Here is a 21,522-nt window from a genome sequence, read left to right as displayed (position 1 = left end):
GGAGCATTTCCATTCTGTGATGGAATGACTGCATCTGTTGACAAGGGAAGACTTAATGATGTAATCTACCTGGACTCCTGCAAGGTCTTTGGCATGGCCCCATACTATGTCATTATCTCCAAGCTGGAGAGAGATGGATTTGGCAAGTGATGAATAGTGTCAATCAGGGGAGTAACCTGTAAAAGTGTGATAATGGCTATCTGTAAAACATTAAAGTACTAGAGGTAGAATGATTCAGTGAGGATGACCTTACAAAGATCATCTATTCTGACTGTCCAAGCACTTCAGGTCTAACCAAAATTTAAAACATATTATTATCAGCATTATCTAAATAGTACCTCTTGAATGCTAACAGACAAGAGGCATCAACCACCTCTCTAGGAAGCTTGTTCTAGTGTTTGACAACCTTCATGGTGAAGAAATTTTTTTTAATCTCTCCTGGTGAAGCTTTGTGCTCTTTCTATGGGTTCTCTCATTGATTACCAGGAAGAGAAGAGACTAGCACCTCCTTTTCACCTTTCTCAGGAACTTGCAGAGGGTAATGAGGTCACCTACTGATCTCCTTTTCTCCAGGTTGGACAGCTCAAGTGTCCTTCCTAAGTCTCTCCTCACAGGACATGTCTTTCAGCCCTGTTGCCAGCTTTGTTCTTCTCTTGTGGATGATTTCAGGTATCTTAACATCCTTTTTATATTGTGGAGGCCAGAACTGTGCTCAATATTCAAGAGGAGGCAGCACTACCTCTTTTGGCTGACTGGCTGTCCTGTGTTTAACATACTCCAAAATGCATTTTGCCCTCCTGTCTGCCAGAGCGCTCTGCTGGCTCATGCTGAACCTGTTGTCACCAATACCCCTAGGTCTCTTTCTGCTGAGTTTCTCTGCAGCCATTCATCTCTCAGTCTGTATTTGTATTTGGCATTACCCCATTGCAGTTTGTAGTACTTGGCATTCTCCTTTGTTGAACTTCATACTGTTGCTGATCACCCAGTGCTCCATATACCTAGATCCTTGTGCAAGGCCTCTTGTCCCCTTGAGGGGAACAGCAGCTCCCAGTTCAGTATCATTAGATAACTTGCAAAAGAAGCGCACCGCTCCTGCATCCAGACCATTGATATATTGAACAGAACCAGGTCTAGAATTGATTCCTGGGGAACGCTGCTAGTGACAGACTAGCTAGATGTCTCCCTGAACGCTACAACCTTTTAAGCTCTACTATTGAGCCAGTTCATTAACCAGCATAGCATGAACTTGTTTATCTCACAGCTGGACATTTTGTCCAGATGGATGCTGTGAGGAATGGTATCAAAGGCCTTACTAAAATCCATAAAGACTGTCCATTGTCTTGCTTTCATCAACTAAGCAGGTGACCTATCAAAGAAAGAGATCAGAATACTAAGGCAGGACTTTTCTCTGCATGAACCCGTGTTGACTGTGCCTGATAATTCACTGTTCTTTAACTGCCTTTCAGTATTTCCCAGGGTAATCTTTCCATAACTGTTCCAGAGAATGAGGTTAAACTAACTCTGTTAGTCTCAAGAATGAAATGATTGTCATATGACAGGCTTAGTTTGTGCGCTGGTCAACTGTGTGAAAAAACAAAGCAGCTCGTGATGTATCTGTAGACTATTAAATATTCATATGTGGGTATTTTGAATATCAGTCTTTGTAAAAGCCACCTTCTTTTTCCCTTGAGTAACTGTGTGCAGGCAGTATTAACTACAATAGCATTTTTCTTTGGTCCTCTAAAGCTGGTTTCTGTCTCAGGCTATTCAGGCGTATATGGTGTAATGATAAGGCAAATGCTTTTAGGCTTCTATCCACCAGAAAACTGAGAACTGCCAGACCTGAAGAGAATTGAATTTATTCAATTGTCGCTCTCCACAAACAAGAAAAAAATAAATGTTTTCTCGAAGTAAAAGAAGTAATGGTGATTATATCATATAGCTAACTCCACTACCTCTGGAGTTTTTATGCTGTCTTTATGTAATGAAAGCATAATTCTGAAATTTCTTGGGTTAATCTTCTATACGTTGCCTCAAAACACTGAAGAAATGAAGCTGTGTAGGATAAAATGAACACTGTGTCATATTTTGAATTTTTCTGTCTCTTTCCCCTAGCATGCGTATGCTCTTGAACTTCTGTCTGATCAATTACATGAAGGAGCCAAAGCACTTGATGTGGGATCTGGAAGTGGAATCCTTACAGCATGCTTTTCGCGAATGGTGAGAAACCTAGTTTAATCACTGGTCCATCAAAACTGTTTGAACTGCAGCATAAATGAATTAAAGACAAGGGTAAAAGTGAGCTTCTCACAGTGGACTGATGTTGATTACACAGAAAATGGACTACTCTCCTGAGTGTGGCTAGTATGCACTTCTAATCATATTGATACTTGAGGCTTGAGTCCAGTAAATCCTTTAGTGTTGAAGAAACTGCCTTGATGGGAAGTTCTTTCTTGATTTAATGGTTGCTGTATAACTTGAAGTAAGGTGGTGTTTGTCCCATTTAGCCCAATTTTTATCTTATTTGTGTGGCTGTGAACGTTCTCGTTGTGATAATCGTTTTTCTGCTGTGATGAGAGCTTAATGAGACCTAAAAGAATCCTGTTTCCACAGGTTAAGTATATAACTATGTGCATAAATGGTTTTTAAAATTCATTTTATTTTTTCTTTTTATTGTACTATGGAAGTACCAGTGCAAGTACCTATTTAATCTCTTTAAAAAATAGTACTAATTTATATTCTTTTTTACATCTTTTCCAAGTAACTTCTTATCAGATTGTTCAGCATATGCTTAAGGAATTCTCAGCAAATCTATTCTATTTTACATCAAGAGGAAAACAGATTAAAAATTTTGTTTTACTGTTGGCCATAGCTACGGTTTTTCTTGACTGATTTATCTGGTGGAATATGATCAGTTCTTCCTTCTCCGTTATAGGACTTTGCTTTATAACTAGCAGAGACCTTCGCTAAACTGCCAGCCTGGTGCTTTTTTTGTCTTTCAGGTGTTAATTTGGATTATGGTGATGCACATGACAAATGCTCATTTGTTCTTTTACTTAAATTTTACTGTTTTCAAGTGTTGATCTGTTGAATCTTCATGTCCCATATTAATAACTTGATAAGAATGTTTAGCATTATATAATGCATTAGTGAAAGCCTCTGTGCATTTGTTCAAAAATGCTAACTACCATGTTAAAAAGGTAAATTAAAAAAAACAGTGAAATAAATTCATCAAACTGCTGTCTACACAACACACTAAATGCCATTTCTTTAACTTTCTAACTACTGTTTTTAGTCTAACTGTAGTCAGTCTAACTTAGATAACCAAGTACAGCAGGTGCTAGTAGCATGCATAAGGAACCTGAATCCTGCAGGTGTTAATGTTTTCATCAAAGATGTGTGTTTATTCACTAGAAATGATGAATGTATAAAATGCCTTGTTAGATAAGACATTTGTGACACGTGGTTGTGCACTTTTTTCTTTTAATATAATTATATAAGAAAAGCTGAGAAAATATGGAGGAAATGAAAAGTCAGAATTCTCACAAAAATGAAATCTCTCCAATTCTGCTAAGGTTAACCACACTTTTTATCACTGTGTGAATGTCATGTTCTTCTGAATTGTGCCAGAATTTCCTTCTTGGTGGTACACTGTGGAGTACCTTACATACACATGTTTTGTGGAGCATATTGAACAAATGCTTTTTTCTGTTCAATAGCATAATTGCTGTGTAATACAGATCTCACTTCATCCACTTGAATGGATGTAGGTAGGAGTATACATTGCTCCGACTCAGTTTTCTTCCTGTTGAAAAATTCTAACACTACCATTGTTCCAGATAACGTACTTTCAGGCTTTTGTTAGCCTTTTCCTATCAGAATTCAGTTGGAGGTACACTTACAGGACATGCTCCTCAGCTGCTTGAGATCTAGAGTGAACAACTGGTATTTGTGGCATAAGCTTCTGAGAGCACACTGATGTCATGGTAGCTTTACTCCTGTGAGAGTAGTCCCGTTTGTAGCATTCCTAGAGAACATTTTATTTTCCTTAGTGTGGTTAAGATGTTTGGGCTTTTTGTGTTAAACTACTACCACAAACTTAGTAAGTTAGTATGTTGTATGTAAGTTGCCTTGCAGGGAATTTCATTCACTTTTAAAGGTTGATGGCAACTCTAAATACTGGCATTACTAAACCAAGTGGGATGTATATCTGTTTTAAAAAATAACAATAACAAAACCCCCAAATGTTTTGCCAGTTTACTATTGCCTTGATTATGTACTCTTTGAGGTTACAGGGCAGTAGGCAGGAGTAATCAAGCTTGAGGAATATTCAGAAATTAGCATAATGGCCTATGGCATGCTGCTGGAGATGCTGTTACTTTAAATCAGGCTATTTCATACTATTATCATTTTGCTAAATCTTGATTTCTGTGACATTACCCTGAAGGACCTATACTGGATATTTTGCCAGCTTTTGGTACATTCCTGCGAACAGCAGCCTCTGGCTGTTGTAGTGAAAAGTTGCCCTGTGTCTTGTTCTATTTCACATGCGAGGCCAGTCTTGTTCCAGTTGAAATAGAAGAGGTAGTACTGCTCTGTGTTTTTTTAATGTAGGACTTGCTCGTAAGGAAACATAAAAGCTAACTACTACTATGATGGGAGTTTTCTCAACTTTTCATGTCTTAGAAAGATTAAAATGAAAGATACAGAAACATTGAGTGTGTCAGTAAACGTGACCATTATAAGACAGAGTTGTGTGAGTTCTTTGAACTGGATCCTGCAAAAGGTTTTCTTATTCCATGATTTGGATTCTTTTTCCCCTTCAAAACTGATACAAGTTTTCTGGAATAAAGACACAATTTTTTTTATTTTATTATTATTATTTTTTTTCAGTGTGATACTCTTTTAAAGCATATTAATTTTGGAGGCCTGTTTCAAAATACACTGATCTTTTAGGACTGTCTGTGAGTTATGAGCTCTCAAAACTTCTACTCTCCTAGTGGAAGAGAACTGTAGATATGAAATCATACAATGGCCTGGGTTGAAAAGGACCACAATGATCAGCTAGTTTTAGTCCCCCTGCTATGTGCAGGGCTGCTAACCACCAGACCAGGCTGCCCAGTGCCACATCCAGCCTGGCCTTGAATGCTTTCAGTGATGGGACATTCACAACCTCCTTGGGCAACCTGTTCCAATGTGTCACCACCATCTGTGTGAAAAACTTCCTCCTAATATCTAACCTAAACCTCCGCTGGCTCAGTTTCAAACCATTCCCCCTTGTCCTATCACTGTCTACCCTCGTAAATTCCTGAAGTATTCATGAATGCAAGAGGTTGGATGGAAGTTGTGTTGTCCCTAACTGTTAACTGTTGAATTTGCCTCAAAAGAATAGGACCCTTGAGATAACTTAGAACAAAACCTGTGACTTAACTTTTCTCTGAAATAAGATTTTTCTCTTAAAAAAAAACAAAACAAAAACAAACAAACAAACAAAAAACACACAAAAAAACTTGTTTTTTAAGGAAGTAATTTTTAAGGAAGTTTATCCGGGATGGAAGGAAATTAGTTCCAGTCTTTGTCCTTGAAGTCCTTGCCTCTTATTGGATGTAATACATATACTCATTATATAGTATGACTTCTAAAAATTCAGAGGAGAAATCCCCACTGATATTTTAGATTGACTGAATTGATCCTTAAAAAGTTTACTGTAACAAACATAATTCTTAGCTGTCAGGCTTTAGTTAGTTGTTGCTTCTACCAGTCAGAGTGTGTAATTCTAAGCGGTGTTTTTAATAGCATTGGTAAGGTACTACCACTTTGCTGATTTGTTTTTGTATTAGAGAAATGGGCTGAGAAGATGGGAATTCTGATTCTATAAGTAAACAGTCATTAGCAGAATTTATTCAACTGTATATTTTTATTTCAGGTTGGTCCCAAAGGACAAGTTGTAGGAATTGATCATATCAAAGAACTAGTAGATGATTCAATAAATAATGTCAAAAAAGATGATCCCACATTGCTGTCTTCAGGAAGAGTGAAACTGATTGGTGAGCATCAGACTCTGATATACTTATTAATTAAACTGATATTCTTTCTAACAGCTGGTTGAAAGTGACTAAAATTTGAATGTGAGTAAAAATTCTGATATAAGAAGTTAAACCAAAGAAGGGCCAATTAACTAAAGAAGGGAAAGCCAATTCTTTTGGCCTTTGAAAAATATCATCTTTGCACCCTTTTGAGAATATGGCTTCTGGTAATCTTAAGGAACATGTACTCATTCTGTTACGAAACCTCAACATGCAAGTGTTTCCTGATGAAAATACTTCTTATGCTGAAGCACTCTCATGTTAGTTTGCTTTTTAAAATTGGGCTTCAGTGCACAACTTTAAATGTGCTGTCATCTAAATTGGAAAGCTTTAACAGAACATTCATACTTGTGATGTAGTAATTGAGAAGGCAAAGGGTTGAGCTGAAATGATACTGGATTGGTAATATGCATCACTGAAGCTTCTCAGTCGTTCTTAAAATTAACATTGATTCTGTTTTAGGGAAGTGATTAATGGATGCAAACTGGTTTAAATCAGAGTTACTGGGAGAAATAATGCTGAATTTATGCAAGGAGAGAATTGTTGTTCATTACATGACTAAGAGAAGAAAGATACCTGTTTTTATCAGTAGAGACAAAGCTGGCAGGAGGAAAGTATTTCCTTTGTTATCATCATTTCTTTGGTTAAGTTTAAAAAAGTTGAAGATCTGGGTTATTTTGGGGCTGTTCTTTTGGAAGCACTTGGAAATATTATTATGGTTTGTGATAGTCAGCTCTTCCCTTAGTATCTTCCATTTTGGTTCCTGGATTTCTTATTTTTTTAATTTTTTTTCCATAAATGATGGACTTTGTAAATCTTTCTGGAATAAGCACATCAACACGTGTACTTAGATGCTATTTTATACAATTTTACATCACTGAGAACACTTACGACTTCTTCTTGTAGAAATTTAAGGCGTAACAGACTGAGGATTGAGGGAGAAGGGGATAACTTCTGTTGGTGCTGTACAAGAGCAAATTGACTTAAGCTTCTAGTTATGCTTGAGACAAACTCTGATGCTCTCTGGAATCTGCAGTTCTAAGGAGACGTCATCATCAGTATTATGTTTGACTATGTAGTGGCATAACTAAGAGACTTCTGAATGGTTCTGTTGTGAGGTGCATTAAATACAGAGGGAGGAGTAGCAGGTGTGTGAACTAGATGGAGAATAATAATGCTTCAGCTGTGCTGGACTCCTGGGAGTATTATCATGCGGAGCTAGAATCAAAATAGGGCTGTTTAAAATCAACAGGCAAAAAAAAACTGAAAAGGCAGAGTTATTTGGCGGGAGGAACTGTATGAATTAAAACAAATGAAGTCAATGCTTAGTCTTTGACAGATTTATATGAACCATTCTCTGTTGTCTTGTTGCACCTCAGATTTACTCTAATGGCATTTCAGAAGAATTGGTGTTACTTTTCAACGCATCTGCAATGTAAACTGAGGAATAGGCATCCTTAGGCTATGTCTGTGTTAGTTTGTGGTGTGCAGGTTTGGGTTTTGTTTTGGGTAAGGATGTTGCCTTTTGAGGTGAATCTTTCAACCGTTTCCACTTACCATCTTTTGTTCCCATGAAAGCATACATGGAGAGCAAAAACTTTGATTCTTTTTGGGTGAAACTATACTGGACGATGTGCTCAGAGAACATGGTCACATGAAGATAACAAGTAAGACCTAACTAGACCAAATCAGTCATTCTGAAATGCTTATGTTGCACAGACATGGAGTCATGAGCAGAAACTGTTTTGCTGTGTGGATTTACCACTATTGAGCTTCAGTGTTTGCTGATGCAGACGTGAGATTCCTCTAAGCACAGTGAAGTAATTTTCTTCTGTTCTGTACTCATGCTGCCGTTCTCTGTGAAACAGGTCTGTATAGAGACACTGAAGGCTTGAGTACCATTATAAGCAGATCAGATCTAGGTTCAAAAAGAGGGTACAAAACCCTTTCATGTCAGAAAGTAATTATTTCCCCTCTGCCCTGCCCCAGTGATTATTTTAGTTCATTAATAAGCTGCATGTTAGGGGAAATCTGGGTGGGATGGGTGATGTTTTTCAAGCTGTGAGTGCAAGCTCATAATTTGAACCATTCCCCCTTGGAAATTGAATAAAGTAACAATTTGGGTCACAATGAATATATGAATTCTGGCTTGAAAAAAAAATTAGTTGTCCTTTGAATATCTGAAAGTGTTCACATAGGATTTGGACTTAGTGATCCTTATGGGTTCTTCTGAACTTGGGGTATTCTATGATTGCAAGCAGAGATGTGCCTGAAGATGGTAATTTTGGTTTGGGCTCTTGATTCTAAGAGGAAATGCTTTAGATGTTGTCCTTCTTTCTACTGCTGTCAGTGATGCAACATGCAAAGATCACTTTCACAGACTTTTCAAGGCAGGACACAAAGTGTCTGAGTATGTACGTTCTTCATAAGACAATTTAGCCAGTGATTACTTTAGTTGCTGGCAGTACTGGAGACCAGGGCTTCTAGGAAGCACCTGCTGATGAATCTAGGAGAATGCAGGTCTACCTGCATATCTAGCATCCTTCATACCAGTATTTGCTTGTCTGAGCTGAAGATGTCTTTCTCCCTTGCATTTTCTAATTGGAACAGAGAGTCAACACAGTAATGCATCACTACTCTCTCTTTAGAGGAGGCCTATAATGCTACTAGGATATAAATGAATGTGATTGGTACTCTTGGCTGCACTGAGGTTATTGTTTTGGTATAAGCCACTTTAGCTGGGTCAGAGGGATTAGGTCCTGGAATTACTGTAACTTTCATCTTTGTTACTGATAACAGTAATAGAAACTTAGTGAAAGTGGTGATAGCCATGAGTTCTCTTGAATCATTGGGTTTCTGCTTGGCAGCCTCCACATTGTGAAGGAGGGGCTTGTGCTGCTCAGAATTTGTGATGTGAGGAAAGAAAGCACTTCAAGGAGCACCTCAGCAACCAGGAAAACGTGCAGTCTTATTGTCTGTAAGCTTTGGATGTAAAATGTGCATGTGGGGTCTTGCTTCAGGACCTAAAATGACAGACAACAAACCTCTGGTTTTAACCATTTCAGAGTGCTGTCCAGATCTTCCCGCTATGGTCACCACATAATTTTTCTCTTGTGATTTGATGGAAGGCAAATGGTTCCAGCTTCTGGCAGAGGTGCAGAACTTCTTTTGATTCATTCAGCCTTTTTCATTAATCTGTAATGATAGAAGTCAAAGTGCAGTACTAAGACAGGAAACCCCAAACAACTACCTGTGAAGATATTCCTCTGCTCAGCACTATCCTTCTTGCTTTTTCTTCTTGACTGATAACTAAGACTTTTGTGCTCCCTGAATATGAATTTATGAATGGTTTGGTATAATTTGCTTCCTTTGTTCCTAAAGAACTCCAGAGAGAGCACTGTGTGAAGCCTCGTGTGAACTGAACTTTCTTTTGGTTTGGCCTAAGTACTATGGATACCGTATTCACTTAATTTTACAAGTCTTAATTCAGATTCTAGGCTGCCTTGTAACCCACAGTTGGTGATTAAATACATTCCTTTTAACTTTGTTTTCCTTTGGATTCTGTGATGGTTTGGGATATCACATTGTAATGGCTGACTATCAGACTTGGCTGACTGCGCCACTCGCCTGCTCTTTCGCTCCCTCTCCACAACAGGATGGGTGGAAAAAATAAGAAGAAAAGTCTCACAGATTGAGCTAAAGACAGATAAATCATTTACTGATTGCTGGGACAGCCAAAACAAACTACTGGGGAAAAGTATTGTATTGCCAATTAAAAATAGAATAGGACAGTGAAAAGCGAGCTATAACACCTTTCCCTTCCCAGCATTTGCTACCAAAATGTTGGCATGTAAACCCAATATGCAGATTTATATCAGACTAACATAAATAAGGTCTTTGGAAGTTTTATTGGCTGTAATTCAAAGGAACCTACAGTTTCAGCTTTCGAAACTTTATAGAGTAAGAATCAAAGTGTCTTCTTTTGCTTGATTCTGTCAGCTCCATGCTTATTTCTGATGAGTAGATTTCTGTGGAACTTGCCAGAGGTTAGAATTATTAAACAATCTTGGGCTCTGATTTTTATATATATATATATATATATATATATTTTTTTTTTTTTTTTTTTTTTTTTTTTTTTTCTCTTCTAAATAGTCTCTTCCATTCTGCTCTTTCGAGAATACTGGGAGTATGGCAAGCTTTATCTGTATCAGTGCTAACATTTGTCTCACACATGAGTAACTGTCAATAATGATATTTATATTTATTTTGTGAATTTTGAATGCAATAATTAGTTTTGTTCCACTGATCTTAATGTTTTATCCAATCCGTCATAGGCCTCTTGGTCTCTTCTCTGGTGCAGGCCTTCTTTGATAGCATGCTAGAAGAAGCAATAGGCTTACTGTGAGAATTAGTATGTACAGTACATGAGCAGATTTAGTGTGGTTTTCTGCTTTATATTTTATGGCAGTTACTTAATGTGACCAAAGCAGAGGTCATTAGACTTTAAACAATGAGTTTATTTTTTCAGTCCATGCTCAGGTGTAACTCTGGCTTAGATAATCTAAAACTTTGTATCTTTCAGCTTTCAGAATGGCTAATTTCATATAGGTCTTTACTTTAGATGTTTATATGTCTTTACTTTAGATGAGGTTGTCAGTTGAAGCAGTAGAAAGTGGGTGAAAAGGTTTCCCTATTTCCATATTTGGTTTACAGACTAACAAAGAACTTGAGACTAACTTTAACTTGTTTGGTCTGTGCAGACCACTTGTTGTATGGCACTATGAAGACAAATCCTGTAATGGTGCTTCCAAACAGAACTTTGTCCTGTGCGTGTATGTGGGTGTCTTCAGAAGTGAAATACTCGTCTGTTGTAGTGTGTATGTGTCTGTCCAGCACAGACAAAGGGGTGCTTTTCTGTGTCCCATTTCCTTCCAGCTTAGTTATTGCAGAGCTCAGTGGGGTGGTATGGAACAACTATACTAGGGTGCTTCTCCATGAACTGCTTCTGTAGCCTTTTGAGTAATTTAGTCTTCCAACTGGTAGAGCAGCTACAGGTTTATAGTCCATGTGAACAGTTTGTCCTTTCCTCATCTTAGGAGTCTTATACGTACTTTTGAGATTTAACGGCTGAGGCTTGTGATCTGCTTTATACTTAGGGACAGCATAAGCAAAAATAAGGCAAAGCATATTTTCTACGAGGATAAATGATGGGCAAGTCACATCTATTGGAATGATAGGGCACATAAATGCTTAGGTATCTTTTCTGGATGCACAGCATGTCTCCAAGAGTTTTCAGTATAAATCAGTGCTTTCTGATTTCATGTGCTATGCTACTTATTGTGTGTATGTGGTTTTTGTTGCATCTACTTTATAGTTATGTTAATATTTTTATATGGACTTCATATTACTTTGATTAAGCAGAATTTGAATTGAAAAACCTTTGAGAAGGTTAAAAAAATAAGTGTTTTCTTGCAGTGGGAGATGGAAGAATGGGATATGCAGAAGAAGCTCCCTATGATGCAATTCATGTAGGAGCTGCAGCACCAGTTGTGCCCCAAGCAGTAAGCCATTTATGTTTTGTGTGTGTTATTCATTAATCTCCTAGCTGTAAAAACCATTTTATATACTTAAATATGTAAAATACTTCAGAGAGTTGCACTGCTGGGAGTATCAGTGGGTAGGATGCTGTTAGTATATGGTCTGTATCGCATTTCTGGTTGGTGTGCTAAAAGGTGCACGTTCTAATAACCTTCCTGCAGACATATTTTAAACTGTCGGGTGTATAAATCAGTGCTACAACAATGGAATATTTTCCTTAATAAATTGTTCTTGTCGTAATTGAATGACACAATTTAAATACTTGTTTACCAGGTTCTGAGATGTTGGGCCTGTTGGAAAAATCAGGTGCTCAGCTGGAGATCTCCTTAATTATAAAAACAAAAAGAAGTTTCCAGACAGTTCTCTCTCGTTCTGTGTTTTTTGTCACTTACCTTACATTCATATAGAATAGTTTCATTAAATGTTGTTCCATTAACAGAATAAACAAAAAGCTTTTAGGTAACCCATGTTGTGTTGACAATTTCAAATTATTCAAGAAAGATAATGTCACAAATGTAAAATTGTATCCTAAAGACACGAGAGTCATTTACCCCACAAAATGTTAGATAGTAAACCCGTACCAATCAATGAAAGGTATCAAAGTGTTTTACCTGTCATTTTAAAAAGACTTTACTGTAAAAAAATCATGTATATATTATTTATTTATATAAAAACAATTTATGATTTTGATGTTTTTCCCATCTTGTGTAGAAACTAAAACGGCATCTGACACAAGCTGATTATTTTTCCTTATTTTGGAATTACATGAGATTACTGTGATTGTGTTTTGCAATGTAAATTTTGCCATGTTGTCGTTTTTCTCTCATTTTCAGTGTTTTTTATTAATTGAAGTAGTTATCTGCTGCATAATAGCAGATACACAAAATGTGGCAAAGCTGTTGATGTATGTAACCAATGTTGGATCCAGCTTCTCTAAGTGGCTGGTTACATTCTAATTTCTGTTGTGTTCTAGCTTATAGATCAGTTAAAACCTGGCGGAAGATTGATATTACCAGTTGGTCCTGCAGGGGGAAACCAGATGCTTGAACAGTATGACAAACTAGAAGATGGCAGTGTCAAAATGAAGCCTCTGATGGGAGTGATATATGTGCCTTTAACAGATAAAGAGAAGCAGTGGTCCAGGTGGAAGTGATTTTCTGTTCCACTTACTTCTTCCACACACACGCAAGGTGAAAGGGTGTGAATTTTAAGCAGATAGACTGCAAGGCCTGCGTTTGCTGCTGTCATTGCTTTCTGCTGCTCCATACCATGAACAGTGACTCGGTTTGCGTTACTACGTCACCAAAAGGAGGTTATGCTAAGTTGAAGTTAAATTAAAAGCAGAAAAAAATATTGCATGGGTTGCACTTTGTCTCTTTTGAACTCCTGTTTTCTTTAGCTTTGGTCTGTTGAAGTTACTTTTTTTTCTTTTCTTTTTAGTTTTTTAAAATAGAATATTTTCTACATTTAAACTTCTCTTTTTATAAGCAACTTGCCAAATAGAGTCTCAGAATCACCAAATAGGGTAAGGTGTGAAATACTACTTAAGAATAAATATAGTGTGAGTTAGTGGTAATTAGCTGTTCATTTTTTGTTTTTCTGAAATGGCACAAATTAAGAGAAAGCTGTGTGAAATCCCCAGGGGGCAATATAGATGATCTTATTAAAACCTTTTCCTCAGCCTCTAAGTAGCAGAAAGTGTAGAAGCTGATCCCTTCTTTTGTGGAGTAATGTATTCCAGTAGAGTTCAGAACATTTTCTCAGACTTGTTAATAACTCTGTCACCTGTCTGCGGGGATATGTTTGAGTTCTGCAGTGCAGCAGGCTCTGAAGGCCTTTCTAGAGATAGTAGACCTTCCAGTGAGTTGAGCTGAATGAGCACAAACACAGGCATAGCACAGCTGTCAGCTTAAACCACACTAGGCATTTGTATGGCAGTGAACAAAGCAGCAGTCCTGTTCTGCTTCCTGCCAGAAAACACTTGTGAATGTGTTATCTGTTTTAATGAAGTGCACAGATCTGTACTGAGCTCTGGAAACAGCTTTTGAGCTTTACATCTCTTACATATTGATTATACCACAGAATATCTAGAAAAAAAAATAGCTTATGATTTGGATACATGAACACCTCAACTTTAAGTTATCAAAATGTCCATTAAAGTACAAATAAAGCAGTTTGTATTATTGCTGCTTGCTGAAACCCCATTTTAGTGTTCGTTGGATCACTGTACAGTGGCCATATACAAATTAGTTAGAACATGAGTTCTAAATGAGTTACTGCTTAGATCAGCTGTTGTGAAACATGAGTGCTATTCAGATTTTCTGTACGTTATGCAAATTAATACTTTATCCTTGAATCTTAGCAGTGTTCTGTCAGCATGGTACTCAGGGATTTCTTGCCACAGTGTAAGGATTTGAAAGTCTCATTTTGTGATTACTTTTCTCCTCTGACAAAAGTGACAGACTTTATTCAAGTCTGGAGCTCAGGCTTTGAAAAGGAAGAATATTCTTCTTGAGCTGTCTTTTTTTTTTTCCAGAGAGTTTTAAAGCATTTTTCTGCATTACCATCTGACCCAATTATAGTAGCAGTTGTTTTTCATCACACCAATGGGTGTTTTTATAAATAGTGTTTCCTGAAGGATTTCTGCAATGCATGGCTATCCCATGCTGCTAGCGATGGTGTAGTGTAGGTAGGATCTTAGCGTTCTAAAGTCCTTCTATCTCTTGTGTACAGTTCTATACTCTGTTTTCTCTGCTAGTGCAGGAAGAGGTAATGAGTTTTTTGGACTTTATTCAGTCCTGGGTATTGACTGTTTTGTTGTTTGTTTGTTTGTTTTTTCCCCAGATGTTTTTTGAAGTCTCTGATCTGTTCTGAAATACTTCATGATTTATTTAATTAAGTGTTAAAAATATATTGGTGTTATCAGAACAGATAAGCTTAGCCTGAAGTGTGACCTTACAGTGGCATAGAGGCTTTTTCTTCCAGTGTATGTTTAAATTGCTTCAGACTTGGAAATCTCTGTGAAAAGACATCTCTGAAGTCCAGTTATTATATCTCTGCTCTTAAATTGTCCTTTGGTCTGAAGAAAGCTCCCATTCCCTTCCTGAGGATAACTGCCATTGTATTGTAGACTTCAAAGGAGGTGGTTACCTGTCTTTTTTTTTACTGCTTTTCCTGATTGGTTAGACCAAAGTGCTGGTCAGCCAACTGCTGCTAAGGAATCTCCTAATAATTCACTATTTGCTGTCTGTGATACCAGCAAAGAAAAAAGAGGTGTGGTGTTTTTGTTTTTCATTTTGTTTTTGGGCTGATTAGATTCCAGTTTATCCTTCCTAAATTGTTGAAGACCTGTGAGTAGAGAGCAGTGAAAGACTCATTTACTCTTCTGAAAGAGCTTATTTAGATCTCTCTGTAATAACAAGCTGTAGTGTAAGAGAGGCTCCTGTGGCGATAAATCCCAAATAAATTGGATTTGAATGGTGTGTATATTTTTTCTTTAAGAGGACCTCAAGAATCCATTATGCTTAGCTCGGTTCTCTTAGTTAACGTCACATCAAGTGGTTTGATTCCTAAAGCAGGCAACTGTTTCATCATGTTCAGAATTGGCGTTCTTTCACAAAACAGCTTGATAGCTTCTGATTCATATAGTTGAGGCCAAAATCAATTGATGCTGTTTTGCAATGTGTATTTCAGTCTGCTAGCTAATTGCATTAGATGAAAAGCTGAGAATGTTTTTCTTTAACATGTATGTACACGCATACACATATACATATAATAGTGCACGCATGAGCTCAGTTTCTCCTAGCTGTAGAAAATAAGCACTGCATGACTTTAACACACAGATGATGGATTGTTTTGGGCTGGCGTGCTTTTGTTGGATTCAGAAGTAGTGAAGCCTGGGTGAAGTCTTGTGAGGGAGGCCAATCCCCTTACTACCGGTGTATGTCTGAACAAACAGGATATGAAAACCTCTATTTGCAAAGTGACATCTAAGATGTACTTGCCCATTTTTGTCAGGAACAGCTTAAAGCAATGGGAAATACTAACAGTTGACACACTTTCACGTCAATATAGCTTGTTTGAATTCTAAGAACAAATTCTATTTTGTGAGAGAAAATAACCTTCAAATACATCAAGCTAGCTGGCAAAAACTTAGCCAAAATTAGTAGATGAGTAATGTGCCATCTTTAATACTTCCAGAGCAAGTAGAGAGGTTCCCTTAAGCCTTTCAGTTTTTTGAGGGTCTAGCTTGGGTGTGAAGGATCCAGAAGTGTTTGTCACAGTATAAACACAAGGCTTTTGCAAAGCTGTGTGTGAGTATGTGGTAGGATTCAGGATGCAAATCACGTCAGCTCTGAGGTGTGTTGAGATTAAACCAGCAGTAACAGTAGTCATTATTTACATATTTTTGGATGTAAGTATCAACAGGTGGCAGAGATTCTGGAAGCATTAAGGAAGAATGGAGTAATTGGCTAAGAGTCACCTGCACTGCATTTGAAACTCTGTATCAGAGGTTCATTTATTTCATCTGTTTAAAGCAAACAAATACAGAGACCTTCCAAACATTTGGAATGTCTGGATTTTGTCTTACTTCTGCCAAGATTTGTCCTCCCTTTTGCTTCTTTACTGCTTTTTCAATTCCTGTGGCACTCTGAAGCTGTATTATCAGTACCTACGCTACAGAAGGCAGTGCAAAGTGCAAAGAATGCAAATATTTTTCTAACAAATCGTAAGATTTGTATTCCATCTGCATTAGATAGAACTGGTTACAGAAGCCTTATCAGTTGCTTTTAAAATGATGTGCATGTTGCCATTCCACGCTCTATGATTTGTGAACAGTAACGCCTTTGTAATTTCAAAGCTTTTGCTTGTGTGCACGTAGCACTATATTTTCTGTGGGTTAGTTTGCATGATAGCTGAAAATACTGGTGCATACTGAGCCAGCAATCACATTAGCAAAGTTTTTGTTAACTCAGACATTAGCTTTGGCTAATGAGAGTGATGCACTTATTAAAAGAAAAAGTGCAGTAAACTCACCTTATAGATTACTTGTGCCTTGTAGGTGAGTGAGGGGTGGGGGAAAAAAAGCATCATTCCTGATTAAATAATCCAACATTCATAGTGTCAGTGCACAGCTTTCAGATTTGATGGACATCTGGCATTAAAGTGAATGCTTTGGGAATATTTAAACAAATCACTGATATAATGTCACTGTTGGAATATGGGTTCTGTGGGCTCCCTGTTTCAGCGTGTTTTATAGGATGTGTAGGAACAAAAGCCTGCATTTTCCTTTGTCCTCACAGTGATTGAGAGACTTTTTTTGAAGCATCCTTTCTCCTACTTGAATCTCCTTCTGACGTAACAACTCCCAAATAATACAGTACGATTGAGTGTGTAAGTCCTTCAGGAGTGAGTAGAGTTCCTCTGAGAAAGAAAGAAAATAGTTGATGCAGACTTTGTGATGTTGATGTGAGGTAGATGGACTGGACAATCTTTCTTGTCAGCATGGAGCCAGTGAGGTTGGATGACAGGCAGCTGCATGACTTTTCTTAAGAACTTATTGATTTTGGTGGTGTGGGAGACGTTCACTTAAGTCAATGGTGTATTTGAAGTAGAGGAGGGACTTGTATTTCACAATAGGTCACATAATTGAGACAGTATGGGATTGCTGCTGCCTTTCCTTTTTGATTAAATGCTTGAATGGATTGTTGAAATGCTGCCGATTTGCTTGAGCCCTTAAATGTGTTCTGATACAGTAAGAAGACTTTTCAAATGTCATTTCTAGAGGGAGTAAAAGCATAACTGCGTGTGTTTTCTTTCTGCAGGGATGAACTGTAAAAGCTACATCATCTTGACCCAAACATAGTGTTACAGTGGACTGCTCATCTCCAGTTCTAAAAGCTTTTTGAAAACCAACAGCATTGCAGCTTGTTTTGGACTTCGTTATACCGTTGTTATCAGCATGGAAAAGCGTGGTGTTTGTTTTATTTTTTTAGATGCTCAAGGCAAATCTGATAAAGACATGGTGGGAAGTTTTATGTGGGCACTGTTTTATTTAACATGCCTTTATTTTACTTTCATCTGTTCAAAGTGAATTCCTGCAGATGAACTGCGGATGAAGATCTATAGCTTGTGAACTCTAATTTTGATGGGGGTACTTGAACACTCACTTCTCTTGGCTCCTGTGTCCCTTGGTAAAACTGCTTCTGTGCACCTTATGACACTACATAGGCAATACCAGGTTTTCTGTGTTCCAATGTCTGCTAGATGCTACTAAAAGGAGATGAACTTCTTTTTTAAAGCTTTTGACATGGTGTCATAGACTAGCATGTAGTAGATACAATCAGCTGCTTTATTACCTTAAAACCAGGCATTTGTATATATTGAATTTCAAAACATCAAAGTTGGCTGCTCTTACTAAACGTTGCCGTTTGAGTTGGGCATAAAAGACGTGGTTTTCCCATTCCTTCTAAAATTAGTTAATGAAGACTTGAAACTCTGTTTTGGTTTACAGCTCACTGCTGTTATGGTAGACATAGATTTACTTCCAAAAATACAGTGCGAGCTGCATCCCAGTCACGGGGGCAATAAAGCTAAAGTTGGGAGGGAGACTGTGCTTGTGTGGAGGACTAGGATCAGTATGTGGCAGGCATACAGATCTTCGCATTATTTAAAAGTAGGAGATAGGTCAATGTCTAGTCTGGTTAAAGCGAAAGCTGCTTTTGACAAGGCCACGTGCTGAATTCATGTTCTCTTTTTTTTCTTCCCGACTCTGGGCACTCTGGAAAAATTCCATTCTTAGGAGAAGCAAAGTATTGCTATACGAGGGAAACTCGATACACATAGAATTAGTAATGAATCCTGGACTCTTAGCTACAGTTGTTCAGTTTTCGTATAGAGGAATTGTTGGAAGGCTGTAAATCTCTTTTTCTGCCCCAAGTTGTTTTCTTGTTTTGGTATAGGAAAATGCAAAGCAGCACAGCAAATTGAGCTGCTTTGGAAAAGCGGAGAAGCACGTCTGATCCTTCTTGCTCAGATCTGAGCAACTGGGAAATGTTGTAGGCAGCGTGTTGTTATTTTCTTCTTAACGATAAAAAGAATTATAGGATAAATTAACCAGTGTGAACACAGCCATCGTGATCACTGCAAAATGCACTTGGATGTCTGTGGCAGAACAGCGACATTTTGTGATAGGATTGATCACTGAAAGCACAAGGGTTAAAAAACAATTCAAAGGCCTCTGGATCTGAAAGAGGTAACGTTTGAAACAACCTTCCCTTGGAAGGTCAGCACAGCCTCATTCCTGTGTGAAAGCGATGTATCAATTCACGCAGATGTTTGGAAGTCGATGTATCACCTCCTGATCGGACCGCAGCCTGGGAGCACACACACGAGGATTAGCCTTATAAAGGAATTACTACAGCGTGTATTCTAGAAAACACAGCTCAGAAAAAACCCATCTGCGTCTGACGAATTTGTACTAACCCACAATCAACTGTGAATCTCGTTGTTGGTGTTGAAGTGAACTATCTTAAATGATGCATGCTAATGTTCAGCCTTTTGGTCACTGTATCATCAGTTTGAGTTCAGCTTTATTTACATCATCTCACTAATTTAAGCGATCAAAGGAAAGATAAGAGCTCAGCTGTCTCCAAATTCTTCTATCTGGACGCAGTGTAACAAGCCAGCCTAAGGCAGGAGAGGTGACAGAGCTGAGACCTGGCAGCGGCTCTGTGGAGAGAACACTTCAGGGACCAAGGCTGCGACGAGGCACCTGTTCTGCAGAAGGAACTGGTGGCAGTCGGGGTGCTTGGGCAGAGCGGAGCATGCAGGGACAGCATTTAGGAACTGGGGAATGAAGACCCCTCTGTGGTGGAGCAATGGTTCTGAAGTACGAGCTTCTTGGGAGGACAAGCTGGTGTGCAGAAGAGTTGAAGAGCTTGAATAAATGCTGTGTGAAATGTCTGAATTGCTACTTTGCCAAATAAATTGAAAGGAAACTGTATGTAGATGTCCGGCTTTATTTCTTTTATTACTAAAAATCTTTGTCTTCACAGGACTTTGCACATCCAAAAAGGAGGCAAGCCTATATAAGAAATGCCGAATGACCACAAATGTGTCCGCTTTTAGTTTGTTAATGTGCTGCAGCACATGGCAGCAGTTCCAAAGTCTGGTGTGCAAGTGCAGTTGTACGGCGCTTATTGGGAGTTTCTTGCAGTGGAAACCAGCATGAGCAGGTTCTCACCAGGCCTGTGAGTTCTGTGTGTGTGCAGTGTTGTTTCCACCTGCCCTCTGTGGCTGAGGGCAGCTGCCTGGGCCCTCCCAGTTGTAGGGTTGTAGGCTTTTCTTTTTAAATACAGGGCTGTTAAGTGGTTATGGGCAGTGCTGATCCTGTGCAGTTGTGGGGAACAACATGGCTGAAGAAAGTTGTTCCGAATTTAAGTGTTGTCAGTGCATTGCACATTAGGAACTAGAAGGTATGAAAAACTATGTTAACGTTTCCTGCTCTATCACCTTAAAAATGGGTTTACATGTTTCGAAACCTATCACCACTTATTTCTGTTACGGCTTTCTGTGGTGGCTCAGTGCTTGCAGGCTGCTCTGTGCTCCAGAGGTCCAGAACAGCATTGGGTGCCTTGCAGGTGTTTTTGTTGTATTGCTCGTGTACTCATAGCTCCGTGTTCTTGCATCCTACCCAAACTAACTAGCAGCTGGAAAAATACATGGTAAACGTAACTCACATCTCCTCCTCCCCCAGACATTCCCTGTTTACAGATACTTCTGCCTTTTCTTACTTTGGTCACCGATTGTTTCCTGGGCTCCTTTTTTTCCTTCACAGTGATCACCATGTATTAATTTCCTCTGTGATCTGACAGCTCTCTTTGAATCTTTTCTAGTCATTTCCCCATTGCCTGTGCTATTTCAGCTTTTGCCACTAGAAACCGAAACAATTGGTTCCTGATGTTGGGGGGCCTTTGTGTTGTGCTGTATTTGTGCTGCCCTGTTCCCTGTCTCCTGCCTACCGTGTGCAGTTTGGACTGGAACTTTATGCTTTATTTAGGGTTTAAAAACAAATGGAGCATCACATTGAGACCTGTCTGTCTCAGCACTCTTGTTTTGCAAATGTGCTTCTGGAACTGCCCCTCCCTAATGCTGCAGGACCATGGAACACATGGGGTCTTCGGGCCAAGACTGTGTAGACAAGCTGGATTCTGAATTGCAGATCCAATTCAGGTAGGCACTGCCTGATACTTGGCATTGGATTGTATGCTTATGTGTACAGAAGTTTGTCTGAAAGGCAAAACAATTCAAAACAGAGAAAAGCAATCGAACCAAAATGTGTACCTTGATAAGCATTAAAACACACCAGTGAAACATTTTGACTCAGAGAAGTATCATCCTTAGGTGTCTGCCTTCAGAACCAGCTGTTCTCTGCTTCTCTGGCTAAGGGACACCTGTGCTGAAAGGCAACTGGGCTGGGCAGTCTGCAGGCAGCCCTGGGAGCTGCTAGGAAGGGGCTGCAGGAGCCTGAGGGCAGGGCAGAGCAGGGCTTCCTCATGTGCTCAGGTGTGCTTCACTGATTTGGTGTCACTCATTTGAAGGCAAATAACTTGTAGAAAATGAACACTGCTGAGTTTTGTACAAACTCCAGGAGCTGAGTCAGCTTTGTCTTGCTCTTAATGTGGCTGAGGGTGCCCACACTTTCTGGTGAAGCACAAGTTTTGTCTTAATTTCAGACTAGCTGGGGAGTTTCCAGTTCCCTCAGCGTGTTGGCCTGAACAGCAGCAAACCCCACCACCACCTCTGAGAAGTCTCTGGGTAGACAACTGCAACACAG

General features: G+C 38.7%; 1 protein-coding gene across 2 annotated transcripts in view; it reads left to right on the top strand.

The window, feature by feature from the left end:
- Positions 1–19,692, top strand: part of PCMT1 (protein-L-isoaspartate (D-aspartate) O-methyltransferase) — a 34,132-nt gene extending 14,440 nt beyond the window's left edge. The window contains exons 4-8 of one of the 2 annotated variants that reach the window (XM_072332654.1): positions 2,116–2,220; positions 5,927–6,047; positions 11,562–11,647; positions 12,658–12,827; positions 17,510–19,692. In XM_072332654.1, the coding sequence (XP_072188755.1) occupies positions 2,116–2,220; positions 5,927–6,047; positions 11,562–11,647; positions 12,658–12,827; positions 17,510–17,522 (495 nt within the window). In that variant the 3' untranslated portion in view covers positions 17,523–19,692. Of the gene's footprint in view, positions 1–2,115; positions 2,221–5,926; positions 6,048–11,561; positions 11,648–12,657; positions 12,875–17,509 lie in introns of both variants that reach the window. The other variant, XM_072332655.1, reaches the window with a different exon arrangement.
- The last annotated feature ends 1,830 nt before the right edge of the window (positions 19,693–21,522 follow it).

Source organism: Excalfactoria chinensis, chromosome 3 (assembly GCF_039878825.1).
Source record: "Excalfactoria chinensis isolate bCotChi1 chromosome 3, bCotChi1.hap2, whole genome shotgun sequence".
NCBI classification, from domain to species: Eukaryota; Metazoa; Chordata; class Aves; order Galliformes; family Phasianidae; genus Excalfactoria; species Excalfactoria chinensis.
The sequence above is the reverse complement of the archived record's forward strand: the minus strand, read 5'-3'. Positions and strand labels throughout refer to the sequence as shown.